Below are 25,715 nucleotides of genomic sequence, written 5' to 3'. Positions count from 1 at the left end.
CCTGGGGCCACGAGGTGACACGGTGTCGAGTAGGTGTCCCCCGCGTGGGCTTGTTCCTTAGTTGGAGGTTGGTGGAAGGGATCCTGGGCTGGAGGCGCTTGCCTTGGAACCGGGGCTTCGGTTGGGGGCGGAGCTAGTTCGCCGAGGGGGAGGGGCTGTGGAGATAGGGCGTTCTCTATAACCCGAGATAAGGGGCTCCCTTCGCCCCAACCTGGCCCTTGCGCGGGGAAATGAGGCTTTGGCCACAGGGACGGGGCTCCTGGGGGCGGGGCTTAGGTGTGGGTCAGAAGCCGGGGAGCCTGGAGGCGGGGCTTGGGGAGCTCGCCCCACGCGGGGCGGGGCTCCAGCGGCCGCGGGATCTGCAGTTTGGACTCCCAGCGCCACAGTCGCCGCAGTTCCCTCCACTCTGGTGGCCTCGCGGCCCTGCGGGGAGTCCGGGGGGTCGGCTGGCCGCTCGGACGTGGCGCGGGGGTCGCCCGGCCTCTGCCTGCCTCGGTGGGGCCTAGACGGTCGTGGCTGCGCCGGCATGGAGCCCTCTCCCGCCGCTGGGGGCTCGGAGACCACGCGCCTGGTGAGCCCCCGGGACCGCGGCGCCGGCGGCGGCGGCATGCGTTTAAAGAGGTAGGACAGACCTGGGCGGGCCCGCGGCCCGGGGGCGCCACCCTCCTACCATCGGTCCATTTCGTTGTTTCCCACGGCGCAGGCTCGGGCTGGCGGCCTCGGCGCCCCGCGCTTCCCTCGAGTTCACGGCGCCCGGCTCCGTTCCCTCCGGCACCACAGAGGCCCCCTTCGCCCAGCCTGCCCGACCCCCGCCCCTCCACAGCCCACTACACCTCCTCCCCGCCACCCCCATTTTCTCTCGGCTTCAGGAGCGGCGGCCACAGCGAAAGGCCCCCCCACACCGGCCGCCAGCCGGTCCTCCCGACCCCTGCGCTGCACCGCCGCCCCAGCCGCGTCGGACCGGAGCGGCTGCCCCTCCGTCGGGCGGGAGTCGGTGCCCGGTGCCCCGATGTCCGCATTGGTCCAGGCCTCGCGGCGGGAGCACTTCGCATCCGAGGCTCCGGAGCCCCATGTACAGGCCCCCAGCCATTCCCTCCGCGCGCGGGGTCTCGGGGCGCCCCCTCCAGCCGCGGCCAGCTGTGGGCACCCGGCCCGAAGCCGGCCCTGGCTGGGTGGCGGCGGATCTTCCCGGCTCTGGGAAGCGAGGGGGCGGGAAGCAAGAAGCAGGTGCGGTCTGGGCGGCGGGGGTATTCCCGGCTCCGCACAGACGGGGCCGGGGGCGGCGAGGTGTGAAATGAGGCGCGCCGAGCGGCCGGGACAGCGGGCCGGGGGCGGCCGGGGAACCGCCTCCGCTCTCGCTCGGCCCCCAGCACCAGCGCCCGCTGGCTCTGTGCGTCCTGCCCCGCCGAGCTAGCCCTCCCTGGTCACCTCCTGCTAGCCATTTTGCCGGCTGACCGTCCGTTTGTTTCCGGAATTCGACAGGGTCTCCAGCTTTTTCTTTCTCCCCATCTCTCCCAATCTTTCTGTTTCTCAGCCCTCTCCCTTTGTCTCTGACATGGTTTTCCTGTGTTTCTCGCTCTTTCCCTGGGTTGGGGACATAGACCCGGGGGTGTGGGGGGAAGTGGATGAGCAGAGGGAGGAAAGACTTCCCGTCTGTCTCCTTCCTGCAGAGGACTGCAGACGTGGGCGGTTGTGGGGCTCCAGCCCTGGACCTGCTTTGTGACTCTCCTTTTGGGCCCTTCTCCCTCGTCCTATATCTCCCCGCTCAGTATTATTTGTTGTTTGTTGGGGTTCCGGAGGGCCAGCGAGAGGAAACCGCTCTTCCTTCTCTCTAAACAGAATGTAGTGCCCCCTCCCTCCTCACATCCACAAGGAGCTTTAGTGCCCAATTCATGCAGAACAAAGGGGAAGCAGCCTGTTGATGGCTGGCTACCTTGGTGGCTGGCTGCGCTGAGCCTTACAGGACCAGGGACAGCATCTTGCCCACTGCCCAGGGCCGCTCAGCATCTGTTCGCTTTTCAGAGGGCATCTCTGCCTCCCAGGTCATCTTCATTCTCATATGACCATTAGTCACCAAATCCTGCCGCATTTTCTGAAAGGGATTGTTTCCTACCTACCTGCTCCTCCTCTAAAACTCCCAGGGCTTCTGGCCTGGTCTATTCTAGGCCCCTTCATCTCCTCTCTTCCAGACTTATACATCAGCATGGTCATCTCAGGGCTCAGGAAATATTTGTTAAATCAGTCAGTGTATCTCCCTTCACTCTCCTTTGATCCCATCCTTCTTCTCCTCAGCCCTTCCCCTGGCTCCTCACACTTACACTCCAAGCCCCAAACCTTGTCATTGTCATTCCATCTGTCTGGAGCACCCTTCTCAGCTTAATCACATCTCCTTAAACATCTCTTCCTCTGTGAAATTCTCCCCACCCCATTAGAGTTGGTTGCTCCTTCCCCAGTGCCCCAAAGTCCTTTGTTTTTAACCCTTACAACACTAGCTTCTCCTTATGTCATTTGTTACACATCTGTTTCTCCCACCAGACTGGGCTTCATTCATTTACACTGACTGGTACACCTCGTGAATGAGTGGAGATGGGTTTCAAAGCTACCCTCATCTCCCTATCTTCTCTGGAAACACATGGAATTAAAAATACCAAGATTCTTCAAGAAATTAATTGCTTACAAGCACTTGAATTTTCCCTACAAGCACCAAATATCCCCCCACCTCCCTCAAACCTCAATTCACCCCTTTCTTCAGCCAGAAGGCCCAGACACCCCTCCCCGCTTTACTGCTGTGATTATGTTTCATCATTTTTTCACTCATGGGTATTTTTGTCACACTTGCATGAGTATTTCTAGGATTGCATTTTCTGCTTGGATCCTTTATTCTGTGGAAGGTTCTGTGCTTGTTGGGGTTCAAGGTGGGTAGTAGTGGGGATGAGAATTGGGCCTGAATGGACCTAAAACTCAGTCAGCCTTAGCTCAGTCTCTGTGTGAGGCCCCACCCCATTCATTCAACAAGGGAAGCTATGGCACTGTGCAGTTAAGACCCCTCTGCTGGGGTCTTATGTTCAGGCTGAGGTCCAGCTGGTGCATGGCAGACACCAAATCCAGTGTTCCTGTCACTACCATGCCCAAGCACAGCAGTCTGCGCCCCTTCCCCATGACAACCCCAGCTCTGGAATCTGGCCGTCAGTTCTCTGTGCCAGGAACTTCAGACTTTTGGGTTCCCAACATTCCACTACCCTCTTAAAGGGCCACACTTCATAGCACCAGATGCTATGTCCAGGGAGGGCTTAGGATCTGAGAGTGGGCACTGGGAGGTGAATCTGCGAGGGAAACCACACTAAGGCTGGGATTACGTGCTAAGAGTCCTGCTCCACACTTTTACACCACTTTCCCTTCATATTCCCTGGCATGTTACCTCAACCTTATCAAAATCCTTCCCATCCTTCAAGACGCTTCTCATGTTACCTTTTCTAGTTATTTCCCTCATTTCCTCAGAATTAATCTACTCCTCCACCTTCTGAGCCTTGATGGCCCTTGTTTTAACTACTCTGATGGCAATGGCTACCTTCAGCTATGTATCCTAGCTATTCATGTACACATCTTATTCCCCCAAAGATCCTGGGGATCAGAATGTCCTGCTCAGTTTTGTATTCCTTGTGGTGCCTATCACAATGAATTAACTTGGTTGGCTTCTAATCTCACCTCTGCCACTGGCTAGCTGTGTGGCCTCCATAAGTCTTCTTGGATTAGACTGGCTCTAAGGTGCTTTCCAGCTGTGAAATTCTGTGGATCTGTATGTGGAAAGAAAGGGCAGGCTGGGTCTAAGCTGTTCAGTTAGCCCCTATATCATAAGTGGCTCACTGTATGCAAGGGTCCCTGGTGTGACCGTGCCTTTGGAAATAGTGAGAGGTGGGCCATGTCTGTTGAGGCCAGTTTGGATCACTGAGTACCTGGGAGTGAGGAGCAAGTCAGCCCATGGGCCAGGCCCCAGGTTGAACCGTGTTCCTTGCCCCAGTCTCTTCACAGGCCCCTCAGGACCCCTCCCCGAGGAGCCCAAACCTGTGGAGATGTCCTTTCACCACTGCCATAGGGACCCCATGCCGCAGCAGGGGCTCACCCCTGAGAGACTGCAGGCACGGAGGCAGCTGTGTGCCGCCTGCGCTGTGTGCTGTGTCTTCATGGCCGGGGAGGTGGTCGGTAAGTGGGAGAGCATCTCCTCTGCCTCGCTCCTCCGTGCATGTGCTTAAGCCACTCTTCATCCAGGGTCCCAGGGAGGTTCCCTGGTGGAGATGCAGAGAAGATGAAGATGGCTGGGATGGGGGAGTCGGGTGCTCTGAAGAGGCCCCAGGTCTCAGGATATGCGCGGGGGTGAGGGACAGAGCACCAAGGGGATTCAGGGCGAGGTCTAGTGTCAGTGGGCCAGTACTGACTTCTCAGGGTTAACTGGTGTTTTAAAAACCTTAATTTATTGTTGTTAAAATAAAATGTCATTGTAGAAAAAGCTAGAAAGCATGGACGAATGACAAGAAGATAGTAGAAATTACCTGTAATCTTATCATCAGAGAAAACCACAGTTCACATTTTGGTGTATATCTTCCCAATCTATTTTCCATGCTTACACACACACACACACACTCCATTATATTTTCTAAATGGAATCACCTTGCAGGAGGGTATTTGGCACACAGCCTGGCCATTATGACCGATGCAGCCCACCTCCTGGCAGACGTAGGCAGCATGATGGGCAGCCTCTTCTCTCTCTGGCTCTCTACCCGTCCAGCCACCCGCACCATGACTTTTGGCTGGCACCGCTCAGGTAAGGCCCCTTTTTGACCCGGTGGCCCTTCAGTCTTGCCAGAGGGTACTTTGTGGGGTCCCCAGCAGGCCTCTGACAGCTTGTCTTCCCCTGCAGAGACTCTGGGTGCCTTGGCCTCTGTGGTCTCCCTCTGGATGGTCACTGGCATCCTCCTCTATCTGGCCTTCATCCGCCTGCTGCACAGCGACTACCACATCGAGGGGGGTGCCATGCTGCTGACCGCCAGCATTGCAGTCTGTGCCAATCTGCTGTACGTGCCAGTGTGGAGCAGGCACTGCGTGGGGCTCAGGACTAGGGGTCCTGCTCCAGGATGGGAGAGCTGGCTCCCCGCTGCCCCGACAGACACACACAAACACATAGAAGCAGTTCTCAACTGCATTGCCCTGGATTTGCCTGAGAAGGGACTAGGGTAGAGACCTAAAGTTCACAGTCGATGGGCATTTGTTAAGATCCCAAGAGGTGGCCAGTTGACTTGCCCAAGTCACATAGCTATTTAAATAGCAGGGCCAGGATCTGAATCCAGATCTCCTGGCACCAAGTATGGCATTCTGTCCCCCAGCCCACATTATTTGTCTCTCTTGGACAATGCTGTTTTCTTCCTGTGGCTGGGAAAAGAGGGAGAAGGAGGAAGGGCTCCTGGGGAGGTGAGAGAAGGAGGCATGGGAGTAGGGGCAGAGGAGGCCATGAGCAGGTTGCCTGGGCTCAGCTGCTCTGCTTCCCCCTCAGAATGGCCTTTGTGCTGCACCAGGCTGGGCCCCCGCACAGCCACGGGTCTAGGGGGGCAGAGTATGCACCGCTGGAGGAGGGACCCAGGGAGCCCCTGCCCCTGGGGAACACCAGCGTCCGGGCAGCCTTTGTGCATGTGCTGGGGGACCTCCTGCAGAGCCTTGGGGTACTGGCCGCCTCCATCCTCATCTACTTCAAGGTACTGTCCATCCATGGAGGCTTGCCCCAGCCTCTCTCCCTACTCCAGGCCCCACTCCCTCCTTCCCAGGACCCTCCGCCCCCCTCCCCCTTCCCTCCAACTCCCAGAGCCCCAGGACTTCCAGCCCTGGTCATACTCCCTTTCCCCTCAGCAGGGTTCCCAGTGGCTTCTCAGGTCATGTTGTTCAGGATGCCCTAGCTCTTCCTCTTAAAGGCCCCTGGTTCCTGGGCTTAGAGGTCTCCTCCTCTACAGCCTCAGTACAAGGCGGCTGACCCGATCAGCACCTTCCTCTTCTCCATCTGCGCTCTTGGATCCACGGCTCCCACCCTCCGAGATGTTCTTCGAGTCCTCATGGAAGGTGAATCAGAACCCCATCCCTGCGCCCTGTGGCCAATTCTCTGGCCTCGCTCCAGCATTGGGCCTCCTATTGCTGGAAGGGAGATTCAGGCAGAGGATGAATTGTGGGGTCAGGTGGGAGTGGGTACAGGATAGGGGGATGTGGAGTCTGGCAGGCAGCTGCCCCTGAGCAGGAGCAGCCCTGGCAATAAGGCATGGTGGGTCCTGGTTGCAGGTACCCCCCGCGGTGTGGGGTTTGAGCCCGTTCGGGACACGCTGCTGTCGGTGCCAGGAGTCCGGGCTACCCATGAGCTGCACCTGTGGGCCCTTACGCTCACTTACCATGTTGCCTCTGCACACCTGGCCATTGGTGAGTTCACACTGGCCAGGCCAGTTACTTCCTGGAAACACCTCTTACCCCAACATGGGCATGCATTACTAGAGTTGTTGCAGCCTATGTCTCTGTCCGTTTGTCTCTCTCATACACACACAAACATGTATGTTGGAGATAAGGAGGCCCGAACAGGGTTCTTGGGGAGGTTTCACCCTCTCTGAAGTAGTGTAGTAGGCCAGCGGCCCTTTAAAAGATCACTAATACCTACTGGTCTAGTGACAGGGGCACAAGTAGGTAAATTTCAGCACCTCCACTCAGTGAAGTGTCGTGTGACTATTAAGATGATGGTTATGAAGACTGTTTGACAAGTGGCCATCCAAGGCACAATTCGTCTCTATTCACCTGGAGCAAGGGAGGAAGAAGGAGAGCCAGGAATAGGAGGAGGATATGGAATGTGTGGCTAATTGCCTCCATGAACAACTCTCTCCTTTGCCACGAGACCAGAAGAACCTGGCTACCATTACTGAACATTTTAATCAAAGATTGCATAGAAGAATCCTGGTCAAAAGGGGGGAAATGTAGAACAAAATGTCAAATTCTCATGGACTCAAGTTTCTGGAGCCATGGAGGGTGGATGAACCCCTGAAACTATTGTCCTGAGATAATCTTTAAACCTTAAACCAAAAATTTCCCCTGAAGTCATCTTAAATCTAAACAATAGTTTAGCTTAATTAGTAAAAAATGTCTGTCTTGAGCATTATGCTCTTTTAAGAACTATCTATACGGGATCAAACTGACAACAGGAACTCGAAAGATTAGATAGGAACTTGAGGGCGCAGTAGGTTTATGTTAATGAAGGAGGCACAACTCAGACAAAGAGAGTAAGAATGGTTGCACAACTGGAAGAATGTAACCAGTGTCACTAAACTGTACATGTAGAAACCGTCAAATTGCTGTATGTTTTGCTGTGTATATTCTCAACAGCAACAACAAAATACATAAAATTTAGAAGAAGAAAAAAAAAAAGACTGACAACTAGGGAACATGTTTACGGTATAACGCTGAGAGAAGAAATCTGAATATAAAATTATATCTACATTATGATTCAACTATTAAAAGTATATATGGTGACTCATGAGCTGACAAAGGATTTTTGAGTTTCTTCCAGATGCAAGAAGCAATCAGAGACATGCAATTTGGATGCCAAAAATATCATAATTTGTGGGCTATTTGATGGTAACTGTAGAGGGACGGTGGGACAGAATGTTTTAACATCTGGCTTGTCCTGGAAAATCGGGTGGTATGGCTGCTGAAGTATATAGTAGTGCAGTGATACTCAAGAGCAGGAGAAAATAGAAAAAGAACAGTTCAGTGTGGGAGCATGGTCGATTAGGGGGGAGTCTCTTCTGATGTTTTTACACTGTTCCTACAATACAGAAAGGAAATAAAGCTCTCCATTCAAGCTCTCCATTGAATGCGTGCAAGCCTGGGTCCCCCTCCACAGGGCACCAGGTCCCAGCTGTCCTTATCTCAGACTCTGCCTGGTTCCTGACTCCCCAGGGATTGAGGCTACCTCTTATCACTCCCCCACAGACGCAGCTGCTGACCCTGAAGCTGTCCTGGCTGAAGCCTCATCCCGGCTCTACTCCCAGTTTGGATTCTCCAGCTGTACCCTGCAGGTCGAGCAGTACCGGCCTGAGATGGCCCAGTGCCTACGCTGCCGGGAGCCCCCGCAAGCCTAGCCGCTGCTCTGCCCTCATCTACCCCACTTCCAGGCCCAGGCTCAGCCCTAGAATCTCAGCACCTGCCTCCCTGCTCACAGAGAGGGGACTGAACTGGGCCCAGACCCCTTCCTCTCTTCCCCCTCCCACCTGCCAAACTCCCTAGCCCCTAGCCCCTGTGGGCAAGACCAAAGTGTGTGTGGGGAATGGGGAGGGAGTCTAGGCCAAGGTTCAGGACTGCTCAGGAGCAGGGGTCCTGGGTCTTAGTACAGTGGGGGAGGTGGGGTGTAGAAGTCTCACTGTCTCTTCTCCCCCGAGATCTGGGGAGCCGTGAGCCTCCTTTCCAAGCAGCTCATCTGTCTGTGGCAGACTGGCTGGCTGCGGGCATCTGCCTGTCTGTGTGCTGTTGATGTGCCTGTGCCTGGGGGAGGTCAATGGGGTCCCCTTCCTACGTGGCCTCGCTCTGTCTATGCAGGGGCCCCAAAGCCTGCACTTTGTCTGTGTTCTCGCCCTGTGGTTTTGTCTGTGTGTGTTTCTTGGTGCTGTGGCCTGTGTGTCTCTGTGCCTGTATGGCTGTGCTATGGTATCTATGAGTCTGCATCATCCATGTGTCTGTTTTGGGGGTCTGTCTGTCCATCCCTCTGTTGGTGCTGTGCCGTTGGCTATCCCAGAGAGAGGGAAGACTTTGCAGCACCTCCACCAATAAACTCGTGTCTAACTGCATCTTCCAGGCCCCGTGCTGATTCCTCAGGAGGATGACATAGAACTGACCATTTAGGTACTGACAGAATCCTTCAGCTGGAGTGACCTTCTCCAGCCCTCCTAGCTCCTTCTCAGCCCCTCCACCCTCTCCATCCACAAATACCATCCAGATAATAGGCTAAAAACCACCAACACCTTTACTCAGCTTCCCCATAGAGTTGCTATGAGTTGGAATTGACTCGATGGCAATAGGTTTCGTTTTGTTTTGGTTTCCCCTGTTTCACAGTGTGTTCAAACCTGGGTCAAAAGGTGATGCCCCCCCCCCCGCCCCCGCCGCCGCTGTGGTTGTTGGCTCAGGAACAGTCTGCACGGGCCCTGGGCTTGGTTGCAGGAGAAAGTTGGAAGACAAAAAGAGTCTAGAGATTCTGGGAGGTCATTCCTAAAGGCTCCAGCAGGCAGGGTGCCCTCAGGGGCTGGTTGGAGGGCAGACGGCAGGGTCCCTTTCAGGCAGAGTAGTTGGACCACCGTGCTGATGTAGGCTGGGTTCTCAAACTATGTAAGGTGCCCAGGGGAGGAAGTCCCCAGCAGCAGCCAGTCGTGGGTCCAGGTTTGGGCTGTGGGCAACAAGAACCTCTTTTACAATTATTCCCCATTTGTTTTAACCATATATTGACAAATTTGGTCTTACAAATCAGTCTCATTAAGGGATTGTTGATCTTTCTCATTTTAAAAATCAAAGTTTTGTACTCTGATTTTAGACCTAGTGCTTCGGATCAGCAGGCATTATCTGGTCTTCCCACCCTGTCGTTGTTGTTGTTAGTTACTGTCGAGTCAATTCCGACTTGACATGTGTACCCCATGTATACGGACGAAAACCGCTCCATAGGGCTTTGAAGGCTGTGTGTGATCATTTAGAAGCAGATTGCCAGGCCTGTCTTCCAAGGCACCTTGTGTGGGGGGGTTCAAAACACGAAACTTTTTGGCTGTTTGTGCTATGGGTGGATATAATTGCAGCCCAAAGCCAAGACACTGAGCATTTTCATTAGCTCATGTTTTTTTTTTTTATCTTTATTTTTTTTTAATAATTTTTATTGAGCTTTAAGTGAAGGTTTACAAATCAAGTCAGTCTGTCACATATAAGCTTATATACACCTTACTCCATACTCCCACTTATTCTCCCCCTGATGAGTCAGCCCTTCCAGTCTCTCCTTTCGTGACAATTTTGCCAGTTTCTAACCCTCTCTACCCTCGTATCTCCCCTCCAGACAGGAGATGCCAACACAGTCTCAAGTGTCCACCTGATACAAGTAGCTCATTCTTCATCAGCATCTCTCTCCTACCCATTGTCCAGTCCCTTCCATGTCTGAGGAGTTGTCTTCGGGAATGGTTCCTGTCCTGGGCCAACAGAAGGTTTGGGGACCATGACCTCCGGGAAGCTCATGTTTTTTTCATGCATATTTGTAACATAAGGAGCCCTGGTGGCACGATGGTTAAGCACTCATCTGCTAACCTTAAAGATGGCAATTTGAACCCACCATTGACTCAGGAGAAAAGACCTGGCGTTCAGCTCCCATAAAGATTACAGCGTAGGAAACCAGATGGGGCAGTACTACTCTGTCCTTTAGGGTCTATGTTGAGTTGAAATCAAGTTGACGGCACGTAACCACAACACTTATAAGGTGATTTCTGTGAGCCTTTCTCCCCTATAAAAATTATCTTTACCAAAATGATAAAGATCATGGAAGAAAAAATAGGGACAATGCTAGGAGCCCTAATACATGGCACAAACAGAATACAAAACATAACTAACAATGCACAAATGCCAGAAGAGAAACTAGATAACTGGGAGCTCCTAAAAATCAAACACTTATGGTTATCAAAAGACTTCACCAAAAGAATAAAAAGACAACCTACAGACTGGGAAAAAAATTTTGGCTAAGACAAATCTGATCAGAGTCTAATTCTGAAATCTACAAGATACTGCAAAACGTCAACAATAAAAAATTGGCAAAGGATATGAACAGGCACTTCACCAAAGGACATTCAGGCAGCTAACAGATACATGAGGAAATGCTCACGATCATTAGCCATTAGAGAAATGCAAATCGAAATCACAATGAGAAACCATCTCACCCCAACAAGGCTAGCATTAATCCAAAAAACACAAAATAAATGTTGGAGAGGTTGTGGAGAGACTGGAACACTTACACACTGCTGGTGGGAATGGAAAATAACAACTCCTTTGGAAGTTCATTTGGCGCTTCCTTAAAAAGTTAGAAGTACCATGCGATCCAGCAATCCCACTCCTTGGAATATATCCTAGAGAGTTAAGAGCCTTCACATGAACAGATATATGCACACCCATGTTCATTGCAGCACTGTTCACAATAGCAAAAAGATGGTAACAACCTAGGTGCCCATCAACAGATGAATGGATAAACAAATTATAGTATATTCACACAATGGAAATTAGTCACAAAAGAACAAATATTGTATGAGATCACTATTATAAACTCAAGAAAAGATTTAAAAATAGACGAAAACATTCTTTGATGGTTATGAGGGTGGGGAGCGGGGGAGAGGGGAATTCACTGGCTAGATAGTAGACAAGAATTAGGTGAAGGGAAGGACAACACACAATTCAGGGAAGTCAGCATACCTGGACCAAACCAAAAGCTAAGAAGTTTCCTGAACACAACCAAAGACTTCGAGGGACAGCGTAACAGGGGCTGGGGTCTGGGGACCATGGTTTCAGGGGACATCTAGGTCAATTGGCATTACAAAGTTTATTAAGAAAATATTCTGCATCCCACTTTGGTGAGTGTCGTCTGGGGTCTTTAAAAGCTATTGAGAGGCCATCTAATATGCATCAATTTGTCCCAACCCACCTGGAGCAAAGGAGAATGAACACCAAAGACACAAGGAAAATATTAACCCAAGAGACAAAAAGGGCCGCATAAACCAGAGACTCCATCAGCCTGAGACCAGAAGAACTAGGTGGTGCCAGGCTACCACCAATGACTGCCATGACAGGGAACACAACAGACAGTCCCTGACTGAACAGGAGAAAAGTGGGGTGCAGAACTCAAATTCACGTAAAAAGACCAGACTTAATGGTCTGCCTGAGACTAGAGGAACCCCAGAGGATATGGCCCCCAGACTCTCTGTTAACCCAGAACTAAACTCTTCAGGTAAAGATTAGACTGGACCATAAAGCATAAAATAATACTCATGAGGAGTGTGCTTCTTAGTTCAAGTCGTTACAAGACTAAATGGGCAGCTCCTGTCCAGAGGTGAAATGAGAATGCAGAAAGGGATGGGAGTTGGTTGAATGAACATGGGCAACCTGGGGTGGAAAGGGGGATTGTGCTGTCACGTTATGGGGATAGCAACTAGGGTCACATAACAATATGTGTATAAATTTTTGTATGAGAAACTAACTTGAGCTGTAAACTTCCACCTAAAGCACCAAAAAAACAAAAACCCATTGCCATCGAGTCGATTGCGACTCATAGCGACTCTATAGATCAGAGTTGAACTGTCACATAGTTTCCAAGGAGCGTCTGGTGGATTTGAACCGCTGGCCTTTTGGTTAGCAGCCGTAGCACTTAACCACTACGCCACCAGGGTTTCCACCTAAAACACACACACACAAAAAATGTATAATTATATATATATAAAATAATTATAAAAGCAATAACGCTTGTTTTAAGAGCCCAACAAAGGAGAAGAGTATAAAGTAGAAAATGAAGGTTTCTCCTACAATCTTACTCCCAGGGATAACTGCCATTTGAGGTTTGGAGTCTATCTTCACATTTTTTTTTTAAGTATGTACAATACTGCTATATAATAACAGAAATGGGGGTGTTTTATAGGTAAGACCCAATCACCTGCTTTTATGACTCAGCCATACATCCTGGGCACGTCTTTCCATGTCAATACACAGAGATTTCATTACTCTTTTTCAGGTAAGGCATTTGAATCATTGGAAATCATCCCCCTCCCTCTGCTCTCCAGCGGGGTGCCCAGCCCAGGCAGCTGGCTGAGTGGCTGGCGAGGGAGGCTAGGCTGAGGTGAAGGGCTGGTAGTCCAGCACACTGGCGAGCAGACAGAAGCTGCCCCAGCTGGTCGCCATGCTTTGCTGGTTCCTGATACTTTCTCATTTTACGTCTCATTGATTACAGGCCCCAAGCGATGGGATGGGGGTGGGGAAGAGGGAGGAAATGGAAGAGTGGGAAGAAGGATGTGGAAGATGAGGATGAGATTTTTACTCTTTGAACAACAGGTTTAAGCTGCAGCCCCATCCTCCGTGCACAATGTTGGGCCCCTTTGCAGGGGAGAGAACAGAATGTTCAAGGCTGGAAGAGACCTCCCAAAGCATCAGGCCATCCCCCGCCCTGCCCCCCTGCAGACAAGGAAGAGGAAATGGAGGCTCAGAGAAGGAAAAGAATTTCCCCAAGGTCTGTTTTAGTTATCTAGCGCTGCTATAACAGAAATGCCATAAGTGGGTGGCTTTAACAAACAGAAGTTTATTTTCTCACCGTTTAGGAGGCTAGAAGGCTGAATTCACAGTGCTGCCTCTAGGTAAAGGCTTTCTCTGCCAGCTCTGGAGGAAGGTCCTTGTCCCTTCAGCTTCTGCCTCCTGGTTTCTTGGAGATCTCTGTATGGCTTGGCATCTATGTTACTCCATCTCTGCTCTGCTCACTTGTTTAATCTCTTTTATATCTCAAAAGAAATTGATTCAAGATACACCTTACACAAATCCTGCTTCATTAGCATAACAAAGACAACTCATCCCCAGATGGGATTATAACCACAGGCATAGAGGTTAGGATTTATAACACAAATTTTTGGGTGACACAATTCAATCCATAACATTCCACCCTTTGGCCCCCCAAAATTCATGTCCTTGCCACATGCAAAACACATTCAACCCATCACATCATCGCTAAAGTCTTAAATCAACTCTAAGTCCCAAATCTCATCTTCTGAAGAATCTAAATCAAATACGGGCGAGACTATAGGTGTATTCCATCCTGAGGCAAAATTCCTCCTCATCTGTGAACCTGTGAAATCTAGACTACAAGTTATCCTCTTCCAAAGGACAATGGTAGAACAAGCACAAGATAGATAATTCCATTACGAATGGGAGAAATCAGAGGGAAAGAAGGGGTAGTTGGCACCAAACAAGTCTAAAACCCAGCAGAACAAATTACATTAGTTCTCAAAAAGAAAAGAAAAGAAAAAAGCCCAAAATTAAACACAATGCTGTCGAGTATACTCCAACTCATAACAATCCTGTAGGGCAGAGTAGAACTGCCCCCTGAGGTTTCCAAGGCCATAAATCTTTATGGAAACAGACTGCCACATCTTTCTCATGCAGAGTAGCTGGTGAGTTCTAACCGCTGAGCATCTGGTAATCCTCTCTACTCTGAGACTATCTAGGCAATGACCCTGCCCTCCAAACTCTGGGTGTTGGGCACATCCTCTGGATTCTGGGTGGAGGCCCCTCAGCCTTGGGCTTCAGCTCTGCTTTCCAGGCCCACTGGGAGGGCAACTCTGTTCCTTTGACTTTCGTGGCCCCATTCTGCTAGTCCATCTGAGTGGCGACCCCAACCCCTTGGCTCTAGCAGGCCCCATTCTTCTGCCCCTTGGGCATAACAGCCCCACCCGCTCAGCTTTGGGCAGTGGCCCTATCCCCTTGGCACACCTTCCTGTGGCCCCACACTCTAGAATCGAGCTGGTGAAGGAAGGTCCAGCTCTTTGAAACCTAGGAGGCTGCGGCTCCACCCTTTGAAATCGAGAAGGCCCTGCTTCCTGTGCTCCTTCCAATAGTTCTGCTGATCTCCAAGCTGCTCCAGTGATGGTCCTTTTCTTTTCTTGGAGGACAATAGATGTAGTTTCTTTGGCCTATTTCCTGCTTGTAGAATTCCAAGGGACAGACAATTCTCTTTCCTTTTGTCCTGTCTCTGACCTCTTCAGTCTAAGCTTACAGGTTTTCTGTTGTGGTAGTTGGTTAGATCCATCAGCCACAGGCTTAATCTCTAGCAAAAGACTGTGTAGCCACATCTTTGGTGAAAATTCTAGGACACACGTCCTCTGTTTGTAAAAGAGAATTTTTCAAACTTTTAAGCTCTGCTTTCATTTTGCACAGTATTTTTCAGTCCATCTCTTTCCTCTTGCATTTTGCTATAAGCAACAAGGAGAAACCATGTGGCCCCTTTAAGATCTTGCTTAGAAATCTCATCAGCCAGATATCCAAATTCATCACTTACGAGTTTCTTCTTTAAACATTTAAACATAAGTCAGACAACTTCTTTGTCACTGCGTAAAACCATTGCCCTTCCTCCACTGTCCAATCACGTGTTCATCATTTTCTTTCACAGCTTCATCAGAAGTGCAGGTAACGCCTGCATTTCCGGCATCGTCCTGTTGCTGGCGCCATGTGTATTCTCTAAGATGATGGAGACTTTCTCTATAGCTCTCCTCACATCTTTTTGAGCCCTCACCAGAATTGCCTTTGACGTCCATGATTCTACCAACAGCCTCTTCAAGGCAATCTAGGCTTTTTCTATTAGGCACCTTAAAACTTTTCCAGCCTTCACCCATTACCCAATTCCAAAACCTGTTCCACATTTTAGGTGTTTGTTAGAGCAGCACCCCACTCTTCTGGTACCAAATTCTGTCCTAGTTATCTAGTGCTGCTATAACAGAAATACCACAAGTGGATGGCTTTAACAAACAAATTTATTTTCTCTCAGTTTATCTAACTAACTCATTACTATCGAGTTGATTCCAACCCATAGAGACCCTAGAGGACAGAGTAGAACTGCCTTATAGGGTTTCCAAGGAGAAGCTGATGGATTTGAATTGCCGATATTTTGGTTAGCAGCCGTATCACTTAACCACTGTGACACTGGGGCTCCTCCCTCACTTTAGAAGGCTAGAAGTATGAATTCAGAGCACTGGCTCTATGGGAAGGCTTTCTCTGTTGACTCTAGAGGAAGGGCCTTGTCTCTTCAACTTCTGCTTCCTGGTTCCTGGGAGATTTCCATGTGTCTTGCCATCTTTCTTACTCCATCTCTGCTCCGCTCACTTGTTTAATTAATCTCTTTTATATCTCAAAAAAGATTGACTCAAGATCACCTTACCCTAAACCTACCTCATCAACACAACAAAGACAACCCATTCTCAAATGGGATTATGACCACAGGCATAAAACTACCCTTGCCATAGTGACCCTATAGGACAGAGTAGAACTGTCCCAAAGAGTTTTCAAGGAGTGGCTGGTGGATTTGAACTGCTGACCTTTTTGTTAGCGGCCAAGTTCTTAACCATTGTACCACCAGGGCTCCAGCCACATGCATAGAGGTTAGGATTTACAACACATATTTTGGGGGGACATAATTCAATCTGTAACAGTCACCCAGAAGTGACAGAAGCAGGACCAGAGCGTCAGCTCTGACTGCCACTCCTGCTCCCCTCTGAAGCTCTTGCACAGTTGAGTCTCTCAGCAAAACTTGTCTCAGCTCCTTCCACAGCAGCCAGTGCCTTTAGCACTCCCAAGGCTGGGGCTCTGGAGTCAGAGTCCTTGGTTCCAACTTGGCCTTTTACTCACATGCCATAATTAACCTCCCTGAATTTCAGTTTCCTTAATTATAAAAATGGGGATTACATGAAATCATGGATGTGAATGTGCCCGGTATATCGAGAGCATGTATGAAAGAGTTGTCGTTGCTGTTAGTCACGGCGACCCCATGTGTGCAAGGTAGAATTGTATTCGGTGGGGTTTACAAGGCTGTGACCTTTCGGAAGCAGATTGGCAGCCTTTCTTCCAAGGTGCCTCTGGGTGGGTTTGAACTGCTAACCTTTCGGTTAGTAATTGAGTTGCTTAACCATTTATGCTACCCAGGGACTTCTATGAAAGGGTTAGCTTTTGGACTAACTCCAGGATGTAGGGGAGAGATTTCAGGGACACAGAGTGGCTCAGCACCCTGACAGCAGGGACAAAAACCCTGAAACCTGCTGCCGTCAAGTAGATTCCGACTCATAGCTACCCTATAAGACAGAGTAGAACTGCCTCATAGAGTTTCCAAGGAGCACCTGGTGGATTTGAACTGCTAGACCTTTTGGTTAGCAGCCGTAGACAGGAACCAACATTACTGAGCTTACAATTTGTGCAAGGCCCTGTGAGGTCCTTAGTAGTATCTGCACTTGACAGACGGAGACACTGAGGCAGAGACACTGAGGTGTACCTGCCCATGGTCACCCAGCTAGTAACTGCCAGAGTTGAAATTCGAACTCAGCCTGGCTGTTTCAAGTCTCCAGCCCTTTTTCCATGCAACCCTGCCTCTCTACCTGCCTCAGACATTGCTCTGTCAGGGATGAAGAAGGGCAGGGAATCAGGAAAGCTGATCTCAGGAGCGGTCTCTCTCATTCATACAGCACTCCCCCGGGAGCCCAGGCAACCCTTATCTTCAGGAGTGGCCTGCACTCCCCTCCCCTTATCCCCCCAACCCACCTCCTCCACTGGCTTATCCAGAAGTCCCTTTCCTCTTGGTGCCCTTCCCTGATGATAAGTGGTGGAAGGAGAGGTGGTGAGAAGGGGGCTGGAGAAGGGGAGAAGGGAGAAGCCAGAGGAAGAGCCAGGCAGGGGAAGAGCCATCCATCAGCCCAGCCCCGGCAGCTCTTTACACAGCTGATTAACTATGGCAGGAGAGGCGAGAGGGACCAGAGAAAAGGGAGAGCCAGAGGAAAGATGAGACAGAGAGAAGCAGGGAGAGAGACAGGTTCTTCGTGCTGAGAGTGCAGTTGAAGGTGTGTTCAAAAGAGAGGCCCAGACCAGAGGGAGAAGTTGGAATGGGGAGGTGTGGGTCTAAGAGACCCTGCCTCCTTTCTGTGCTGCTCACCTGGCAGGCCAGCTGGCCTGGAAGGGGCTAACTGCATGGTAGCACCTCCCTGCCTGAGAGGCCAGTGTCAGGACCCAGCAGGGTGGGGTAAGAGCCTGGGTAGGGCCAAGAGGAAGCACAGGCTGATGAAGTAGAAACCCACTCCCTCCAGTAACCCCTCCCGCCCATCCAGGGACATTAGCGCAGGTGAGCCTAAAGGGGGAGCTGTGGGCACGCTCAGGCTGCTTTGAGCAAGGCTGTCGGAGGGGCAGCAGTGCCCCCGCGAGGCCCTCACTGTTGCAACAGCAGAGGTAGGCAGAAGACTATGGAAGGACTCTCAGGGTAGGAGCCAGGATGGGACGACCACTACCCACTTTCCTGGCAGATTCTCCTGCCTCTGTGGAGATCGGTATTTACAGAATTTAGGGAGTTTATTTTATGGTTGAAGGAATCTTCATCTCCAAGTCTCCAACCTCCCTTCCCCCAAATCTGGGAGTTCTCAGGGCCTTCCTGTCCTGGGTCTGAGCTCCAGAACCATCCCATCAGCACCTGGTCAATACCTTCCAAGGGGTGCTGGCAGCTTCCAGGCCCTACTGGAGCAGAGCTTGAGGTTGCAAATGCAGCTGTGATGACAAATGACCTCATTGACTAAGGAAACCCTGTTTCCAGGGCTGGGGAGGGAAAGTGTGTGGGGGGAGTGGGTAGAAAGGGAGGGTCCTGGGGCTGCCCAAGCCTGTGCCTCCCTCCTTCAGCCCCCACCTCCTGTGCTCTCTCTGCGATTCCTGCACCCCATGCAGTGCCCCAGCCCCCATCACCTGCTCTCTGGCTACAACATCCTGAGGCTCTAGACAGCAGCACCAGGCCTGTGGGCAGCCACTCAGGGGACATGTTTCCTCTATGCCAGAGCTGACCCTCTGGCACTAGGAACCAGCCTAGAGCCCAGAGTGACCACCCAGGGAAGGACACATCTTGTGGCTGACCATGAGCTACTCCCTCTCCTTCTGTACCAGAACTCCCACTCACTCCCTCTAGAAGGTTTTGTGCCAATTCTGAAGAGGGCGCCTCATAACTGGAAAGAAGGCAGTGCAGCCAGCTACTGCCTCTCGTACCCTGGCTTAGAGCTGCACTCTTAGCTCTGCTCCTCAGCAGGGAAAGGCTGTAGGCTCTTGGTACAGGAACAGTCTCCATTCTTAAAAGAAAACATAAAATCTTCCCAGAAGAGCGTAGAGAAGAACTGTGTAGGTGGGTCTCCAGGTGTTCCCCTTCTGAGTTTTCCTTTCTCGCTTGGTGCTATGCCCATAGCACCTGGTCCCAGGGTTTACTGCCCAGCTTTCCATCTGACCCAAACAGCCTTAATATTAACATCAAATTCCATTCTCTTGTTCCCTTTGACTCAACCGAGATAGATTGTAAATTTTAAAAGGACTGCAGCCAAAAGCCTAGGGAGAAACAAAATGAAACCAAATCCAGAAAATACAAAAGACAGTAAAGCTTACCAAAATAAGCAGGTTTCAGACGTTACAACAGCAAACTTGCTCATTCCTGACGGGAAAATCTTCCCAGAGATGGCCCCCCTTCTTCCCTCCACCCCACCCATGTTGTACCAGAGTAACGTTGGGGTCAGGACTCAGAATCACACAGGTCTTCTGGGAGGTGCAGTGGTGGGGGTGAGATTGCCCCACAGGTCACATGCTTCTTGAGGAAAGGCCCTTCTTCCCTCATGTTTGCCTCCCAGGCACCTAGATCACAGCCTCGCATGCACTCAGTGTTCAGCAATGGCTGTTGGTGAAAGACTGGTTGGCTGTGGGGTCAATGGCCCATCCCTAGCCATTGGGTCAATACGAACCCTGTAAAGTACCCGTCTTAGCACCCAGGCTACCATCAACAGACCAACAAATCAGTTCCTTACATGCTAACTTTCTGGGGGTAAATTTGCAGAAGTATTTGATGGCAATCTCAAGGAGGAGATAATTTATATCCCTAAGATTTGAAGTTGTCAAAAATGAAATGGAATGCTTGAAGATCGATATCCCAGGCATTAGTGAGCTGAAATGTACTGGCATTGGCCATTTTGAATCAGACAATCATATGGTCTACTATGCCAGGAATGACAACTTGAAGAGGAACAGTGTTGCGTTCATTATCAGAAAAAACATTTCAATATCTATCCTGAAGTACAACACTGCCAATGGAAGAGCAGTTAATATTATTATTCGAATTTACACACCAACCACTACTGCCAAAGTTGAAGAAATTGAAGATTCTTACCAACTTCTGCAGACTGAAATGGATCAACCATGCAATCAAGATGCATTGATGATTACTGAAGAGGGCGCCTCATAACTGCAAAGAAGGCATGCAGCCATCTACTGCCTCTCGTACGCTGGCTTAGAGCTTCACTCTCAGCTCTGCTCCTCAGCAGGAAAAGGCTGCAGGCTCTTTGTACAGGAACAGTCTCCATTCTTGAAAGAAAACAAAATCTTCCCAGAAGATGTAAAAGTTGTAAACAATGAAGAAGGATCAATAGTTGAGAAATATGACCTTGGCGATAGAAATGACACGGGAGATCACATGATAGAATTTTGCAAGACCAACCACTTCTTCATTGCAGATACCTTTTTTCCAAGAACAAACGGCATATACACGTGGGCCTCACCGGGTGGAATACACAGGAATCAGACTGACTACATCTGTGGAAAGAGGTGATGGAGAAGCTTAATATCATCAGTCAGAACAAGGCCAGGGGCCAATTGTGGAACCATAAGTGGCTCCTGTGCAAGTTCAAGTCAAAGCTGAAGAAAATTAGAACAAGTCCACTAGAGTTAAAGTACAAACTTGAGCATATCCCACCTGAATTTAAAGACCATCTTGAGAATAGATTTGATGGATTGAACATTAATGACTGAAGGCCAGACGAATTGTGGAAGGACATCATACATGAAGAAAGCAAAAGGTCATTAAAAAGGAAAGAAGGACTAATGGACGACAACTATCGCAGCCTCCACTGAACTGAGTCCAGCACAACTAGATGGTGCCTGGTTACCACCATCAACTGCTCTGACAGGGGTCACAATAGATGGTCCTGGACAGAGCTGGAGAAAAATGTTGAACAAAATTCTAACTCAGAAAAAAAGACCAGATTTACTTGTCTGAGAGAGGCTGGAGAAATTCAAAGAGTGTGGACCCCAGACACTCTTTTAACTCAGTACTGATGTCACTCCTGAGGTTCACCCTTCAGTCAAAGATTAGACAGGCTCATAAAACAAAACAAGGCTAAATGGGCACACCAGCCCAGAGACTTGGACAAGAAGGCAGGAGGGAAGGAAAGCTGGTAATGGGGAACCCAAGGTCTAGAAGAGGAGAGTGTTGACATGTCATGGGGTTGGCAACCAATGTCATAAAACAATATGTGTATTAATTGTTTAATGAGAACTTAATTTTTTCTGTAAACCTTCATCTAAAGTACAATCTGAAAAAAAAAAAAAAGGACAGGAAAGAAAGAAAGGATCAAAATAGATGTCGGAAGAGACTCTGAAAATTGCTCTTGAATATAAAGTAGCTAAATCGGACGGAAGAAACAATGAGGTAAAAGAGTTGAACAGAAGATTTCAAAGAGTGGTTTGAGAAGACAAAGTAAAGTATTGTAATTAAACATGCAAAGATGTGGAGTTAGAAAACCCAAAAGGAAGAACACACTCAGCATTTCTCAAGTTGAAAGCACTGAAGAAAATATTAAAGCCTCAAGTTGCAAAATTGAAGGATTCTGTGGGCAAAATGTTGAACAACACAGGAAGATGGCAGGAATACACAGAGTCACTGTGCCAGAAAGAATTGGTTGATGTTCAGCCACTTCTAGAGGTAGCGTATGATCAAGAAGTGATTGTCTTGAAGGAAGAAGTCCAGGCTACACTGAAGGCATTGGTGAAAAGCAAGTCTCCAGGAATTGACAGGATACCAATTGAGATGTTTCAACAAATGGATGCAATGCTGGAAGCACTCATTCATCTATGCCAACAAACTTGGAAGACAGTTACCTGGCCAACTGACAAAGGGATTCATATTCATGCCCGTTCCAAAGAAAGGTGATCCAACAGAATAGGGAAATGATCAAACAATATCTTAATATCACACACAAATAAAATTATGCTGAAGATAATTCAAAAACAGTTACAGTAGTACATCAACAGGAAACTGCCAGAAATTTAAGCTGGATTCAGAAGAGGGCATGGAACAAGAGATATCACTGCTGATGTCAGATGGACATTGGCTGAAAGCAGAGAATAGCAGAAAGATATTTACCTGTGTTTTATTGCCTATGCAAAGGCATTTGATTGCATGGATCATACCAAATTATGGATAACATTGCAAAGAATGAGAATTCTAGAACATTTAATTGTGCTCATGCGGAACAAGTACATAGACCAAGAGGCAGACTTCATCTCATGTACTTTGGGCTAGTTATCAAGAAGGACCAGTGGCTGGAGAAGGACATCATGCTTTGTAAAGTATAGGGTCAATGAAAGAGAGGAAGACCCTCAACGAGATGGAATGACACAGTGGCTGCGGTGATGGACTCAAGCGTGAGGATGGCACAGGACCAGGCAGTGTTTTGTTCTGTTGTACATAGCGTTGCTGTGACTCGGAACTGACTTGATGGCACCTAACAACAATAAAAAAAAATAGCAACAACAAAGTCCTCCAGGTTGGGTGAAATGCCTTTCCATGCCCCTGCCCCTGGACATTGCTTCCCCCAACCCCATCACAAATTTATCATGTCTAGCTTCTCCTTGAGCCCAGCTTGGTGATTCTTTTATTAATCTGCAGATTTATCACAGCTTTCCTAACCATTGTTTGTTTGTTTTGGTTTTCCTAACCATTTCTAGACTCTTTCAAGTTCCAGTCCCAACACTTCATTTTCCCTTGCCTCTCGTTATAAGACCTCAGTTTCTAAACCAGTTCCTCCCTAGCTCCCTGATACCTGGTGCCCACCTGACCACCACAAAGCATCAGATCAGCAACTATTGTGGCAATCTAAAGTCCTTGCCTCATAGTTTGTTCTCTTTGGCCCTCTGCAAGATCTGACTCTACTGACTCCTCCCTCTACCACCTGTCCCTCCTGCAATTCTGAGCCTCTTTGAGGACTTTGTGCTGAGCTCTCCTCCTGCCCTTTCTGAGGTTCAGGCCTTAGCCCGCTGCTCATCTTTCCTTACTCCCATTCTCTTGGCAAACTAATACATGGGTATATATTTTAAAAGCTTCGATAGCCTTTATGTTGATGATTCAGCCAACAAATGATGACTGAGCACCTACTAAGTGTGCACTGTTCTAGGTGCTGGGAATGTATCAGCGAATAAAGTCCCTATTCTCATGGCCCTTACCTTATCACATCTTTATCTCTGCCACACCTCATTCCAATTCGCCAGCTCCATTACCTACATGACATCTCCATACAAATGTCCTATAGCAGCTGAAAAGTATCATGTTGCTGTTGGGTCCCATCGAGGTGATTCCAACTCATAGAGATCCCATATGACAGAGTAGAACTGCCCTATAGGGTTTTCTTGGCTGTAAATCTTTATGGAAGCAGATATGATGAAATGAGTGCTTAGGGAAGAAAGCACTCATCTGCTCTGCTTTCTCCCACAGAGCAGGGTGGGTGGGATTGAACCACCAACCTTTACGTAAGCAGCTGAGAACTTAACTACTATGCCACCAGGGCTCCTTGCAGAATCCATTCTCCCCCACCCAAACCTGCTCTCTGGTTTGCATCAGTCCGCATTCCCTCAATCTTGAGGTCTCACATCACAGCTCATTTTCAGTCTTCCTTTTCCTTAGCATCTTGTAACCACAATCATTCTTCTATCTTTTTTACCACCGAAGTCCAGAGCCCCTTCACCTATCATCTACGTTTGCTGCAAGGGCTTCCCAAGTGACTTTCCTGATGGCTCCTTTCCTCTCATCTCTTCTAGACACGAATGCCAGCCTGACTTTTCTTCCTAGGCACACATTTCGCACTATGACTCATTGTCTGTGCCACAACTCCAATAGCTAATGTCTCCCTACTGTCTGCGGGATATTGTTATAGAATTAGAGGCCCAGCAATTTTACACTGGGACTTCCAACTCTACCTTTTCAACTTAAAACCCTGAGGTGCACCAACTTGCCCATGGTTACAGCTAGTGACCAGAGGCAGGAATAGGATGCAGGTGGCAAGGTGGACTATCTATTTTTAAAAAATTTTCTCCACTGGGGTAGACAATGAAGAACTGGGGGGAAATGACTTTGCAGTGATAACATTAAGCAAACACGTTGGGTCGGGGAGGGGGGAAGGGGAGATATATTTGAAGGGTTCATCCAAAAGTTAAAAAAAGAAAATTGTAAAGTGCTTAGAACAGTACTTGGCACATAATTAGAGCTATGTTAAGTATTTAACAAAAGTAGACCAAATGTCTTAAGTATCTTAGGAGGGAGGAGAGCAGGGAACTTTATTTTGTTTAAACTTTTTACCATTAATGACCATTCCATGGAACATTTGAAGTTTTTTCTCAACAGATGTGGAACAGGCTCAGACACAGGTACATCATTTAAAGGGCTGCTGGTTTTTTTTTTTTTTTTTTTTTTTGCTGATAGTGTATCTTAATTTCCAGTGTAATTTAGGTTTAATTTCTGGTTGTCAAGAAGTTTATTCAACTCAGAGCTGTGTTACAATTAGTAAAGCTAAAGAAAGGCTCAAGGCAGGAACACCTCCTACTACTTAGCAACTGAGTGGAATGCGTAAGCCGTTTGGCAGGAAACACTGCTGCTGCTACTTGAGATCAAGGCTATCTGTGAGTTTTGTGGGAATCTGTGCATGACAGATTCTACACTACTTGGGAAAATAATCTCTGACTTGTTAGGGTAGCTTAAAAAGGGAAACCGAAGCTCTGAATGGAGCATGAGGGCTTCTATAAATGACACACTATGTGTCCTCCAACAAGTCCTCCAGATACCTGGAGGAGCAGATGAACCTTGTCAGGATCAGGGTTTGGAAAGACCGGAAGGGTCAACATTAGAGGTAACGAAGAGGTCTCAACTCTCCAGGGGAAGATGGTATTATATCTAGTCCTACCACTCTTCAAATAGTACCTGTGGTTACGAACTAGTATTTCTATTGGGAACTAAGTCCAAGCCTCTTGGTCTGGCCTTTCAGGCTGTCAACCCCAGCACCATCAAGAATCCCCTGCTAGGTCTAGGTCTATCTATCTCCTCACAATGCTACAGATGCAGGACTTCCATTCATCCTCCTCCATTCCACCTACCAAAGCTTGCCCCTTCCTCAGGAACCAGCTTAAATCCCGACTCCGCGAGTCCTTGGACTCCTCCTGCTTGTCCTCATCTTTTCTGCAAATGGGTTACACACTGGACATCTTATACTTGTTTTCTAGCTATTCAGATTTGTGTGGCTTGCCTCTTCCATTGGTTTTGGATGCCCTTAAAACTAAGAATAACTTTTCCCTTTTTAATACAAGTCCTAGCTATGTACTCAGGCAAGTCACCTAACAACAACTCTGAGCCAGTTTCCTCATCTACAAAATGGCTGTAAGGCTGGTATGACCTTAGATATGTGTAAAGCTCCTGTTCACTGTTTGCAAAAAACTGGTTCCTTCTTTTCCATCCCTACAGCTCTTTCCATGAAGGAGGCTCTTCCTGAATGGTGCTGGAGCAGTTTGGACCATTATGTGCTGTTTGTGGAAGTCAGTAGATGCCACACTACCTAAGAGGCCTCAAATTTGAGGGCAAGAATCTCGTTCATCCTTGCACTTTCATTGTACATAGTGTTCTGCACCGCGAGTGCTCAATTAAAACTTGTTGGAACAAGAAGTCAGGGAGGTTTCTCTAATGCCACTAAGGTTCACAGGATGGAATAGCTCACACACTATGAAAGGTCCACAAAAGCCCTCACCTGCAAAGATATATACGCTACTCCACCCCAGTGCTTCTAAGCCAAAGT

The 25,715-nt window shown here is 48.8% G+C and overlaps 1 protein-coding gene across 2 annotated transcripts; it reads left to right on the top strand.

Annotated features, from left to right (window-relative positions):
• The first annotated feature begins 325 nt into the window (after positions 1–325).
• Positions 326–25,522, top strand: SLC30A3 (solute carrier family 30 member 3). 2 transcript variants are annotated; one of them, XR_007519644.1, is made up of 12 exons: positions 326–621; positions 4,019–4,200; positions 4,673–4,819; positions 4,916–5,069; positions 5,546–5,744; positions 5,997–6,102; positions 6,316–6,450; positions 8,008–8,913; positions 10,103–10,247; positions 12,713–12,805; positions 13,123–13,297; positions 25,388–25,522. XR_007519644.1 is itself a non-coding variant. In XM_049904161.1 (8 exons), exons 1-8 carry the CDS (start codon positions 527–529, stop codon positions 8,154–8,156), a joined length of 1,167 nt encoding a protein of 388 aa, XP_049760118.1. In that variant the 5' UTR covers positions 326–526; the 3' UTR covers positions 8,157–8,948. The 2 variants fall into 2 exon arrangements, 1 of the variants encoding a protein (XP_049760118.1); XM_049904161.1 differs by lacking the exons at positions 10,103–10,247; positions 12,713–12,805; positions 13,123–13,297; positions 25,388–25,522 and having other exon boundaries at positions 8,008–8,948.
• Positions 25,523–25,715: the final 193 nt, after the last annotated feature.

This window comes from Elephas maximus, chromosome 12 (assembly GCF_024166365.1).
Source record: "Elephas maximus indicus isolate mEleMax1 chromosome 12, mEleMax1 primary haplotype, whole genome shotgun sequence".
NCBI lineage: Eukaryota > Metazoa > Chordata > Mammalia > Proboscidea > Elephantidae > Elephas > Elephas maximus.
Note: the sequence above shows the minus strand (reverse complement) of the source record. Positions and strands in the feature narration are given on the sequence as shown.

What these genes read in the sequence shown, in the direction of transcription:
- SLC30A3 (XM_049904161.1), top strand. Translation starts at nt 527, where the DNA reads ATGGAGCCCTCTCCCGCCGCTGGGGGCTCGGAGACCACGCGCCTGGTG. An exon ending in CATGGCCGGGGAGGTGGTCG is followed by an intron (nt 4,201 to 4,672) that starts GTAAGTGGGAGA and finishes ATCACCTTGCAG; the next exon opens with GAGGGTATTTGGCACACAGC. An exon ending in CTCTGCACACCTGGCCATTG is followed by an intron (nt 6,451 to 8,007) that starts GTGAGTTCACAC and finishes ACTCCCCCACAG; the next exon opens with ACGCAGCTGCTGACCCTGAA.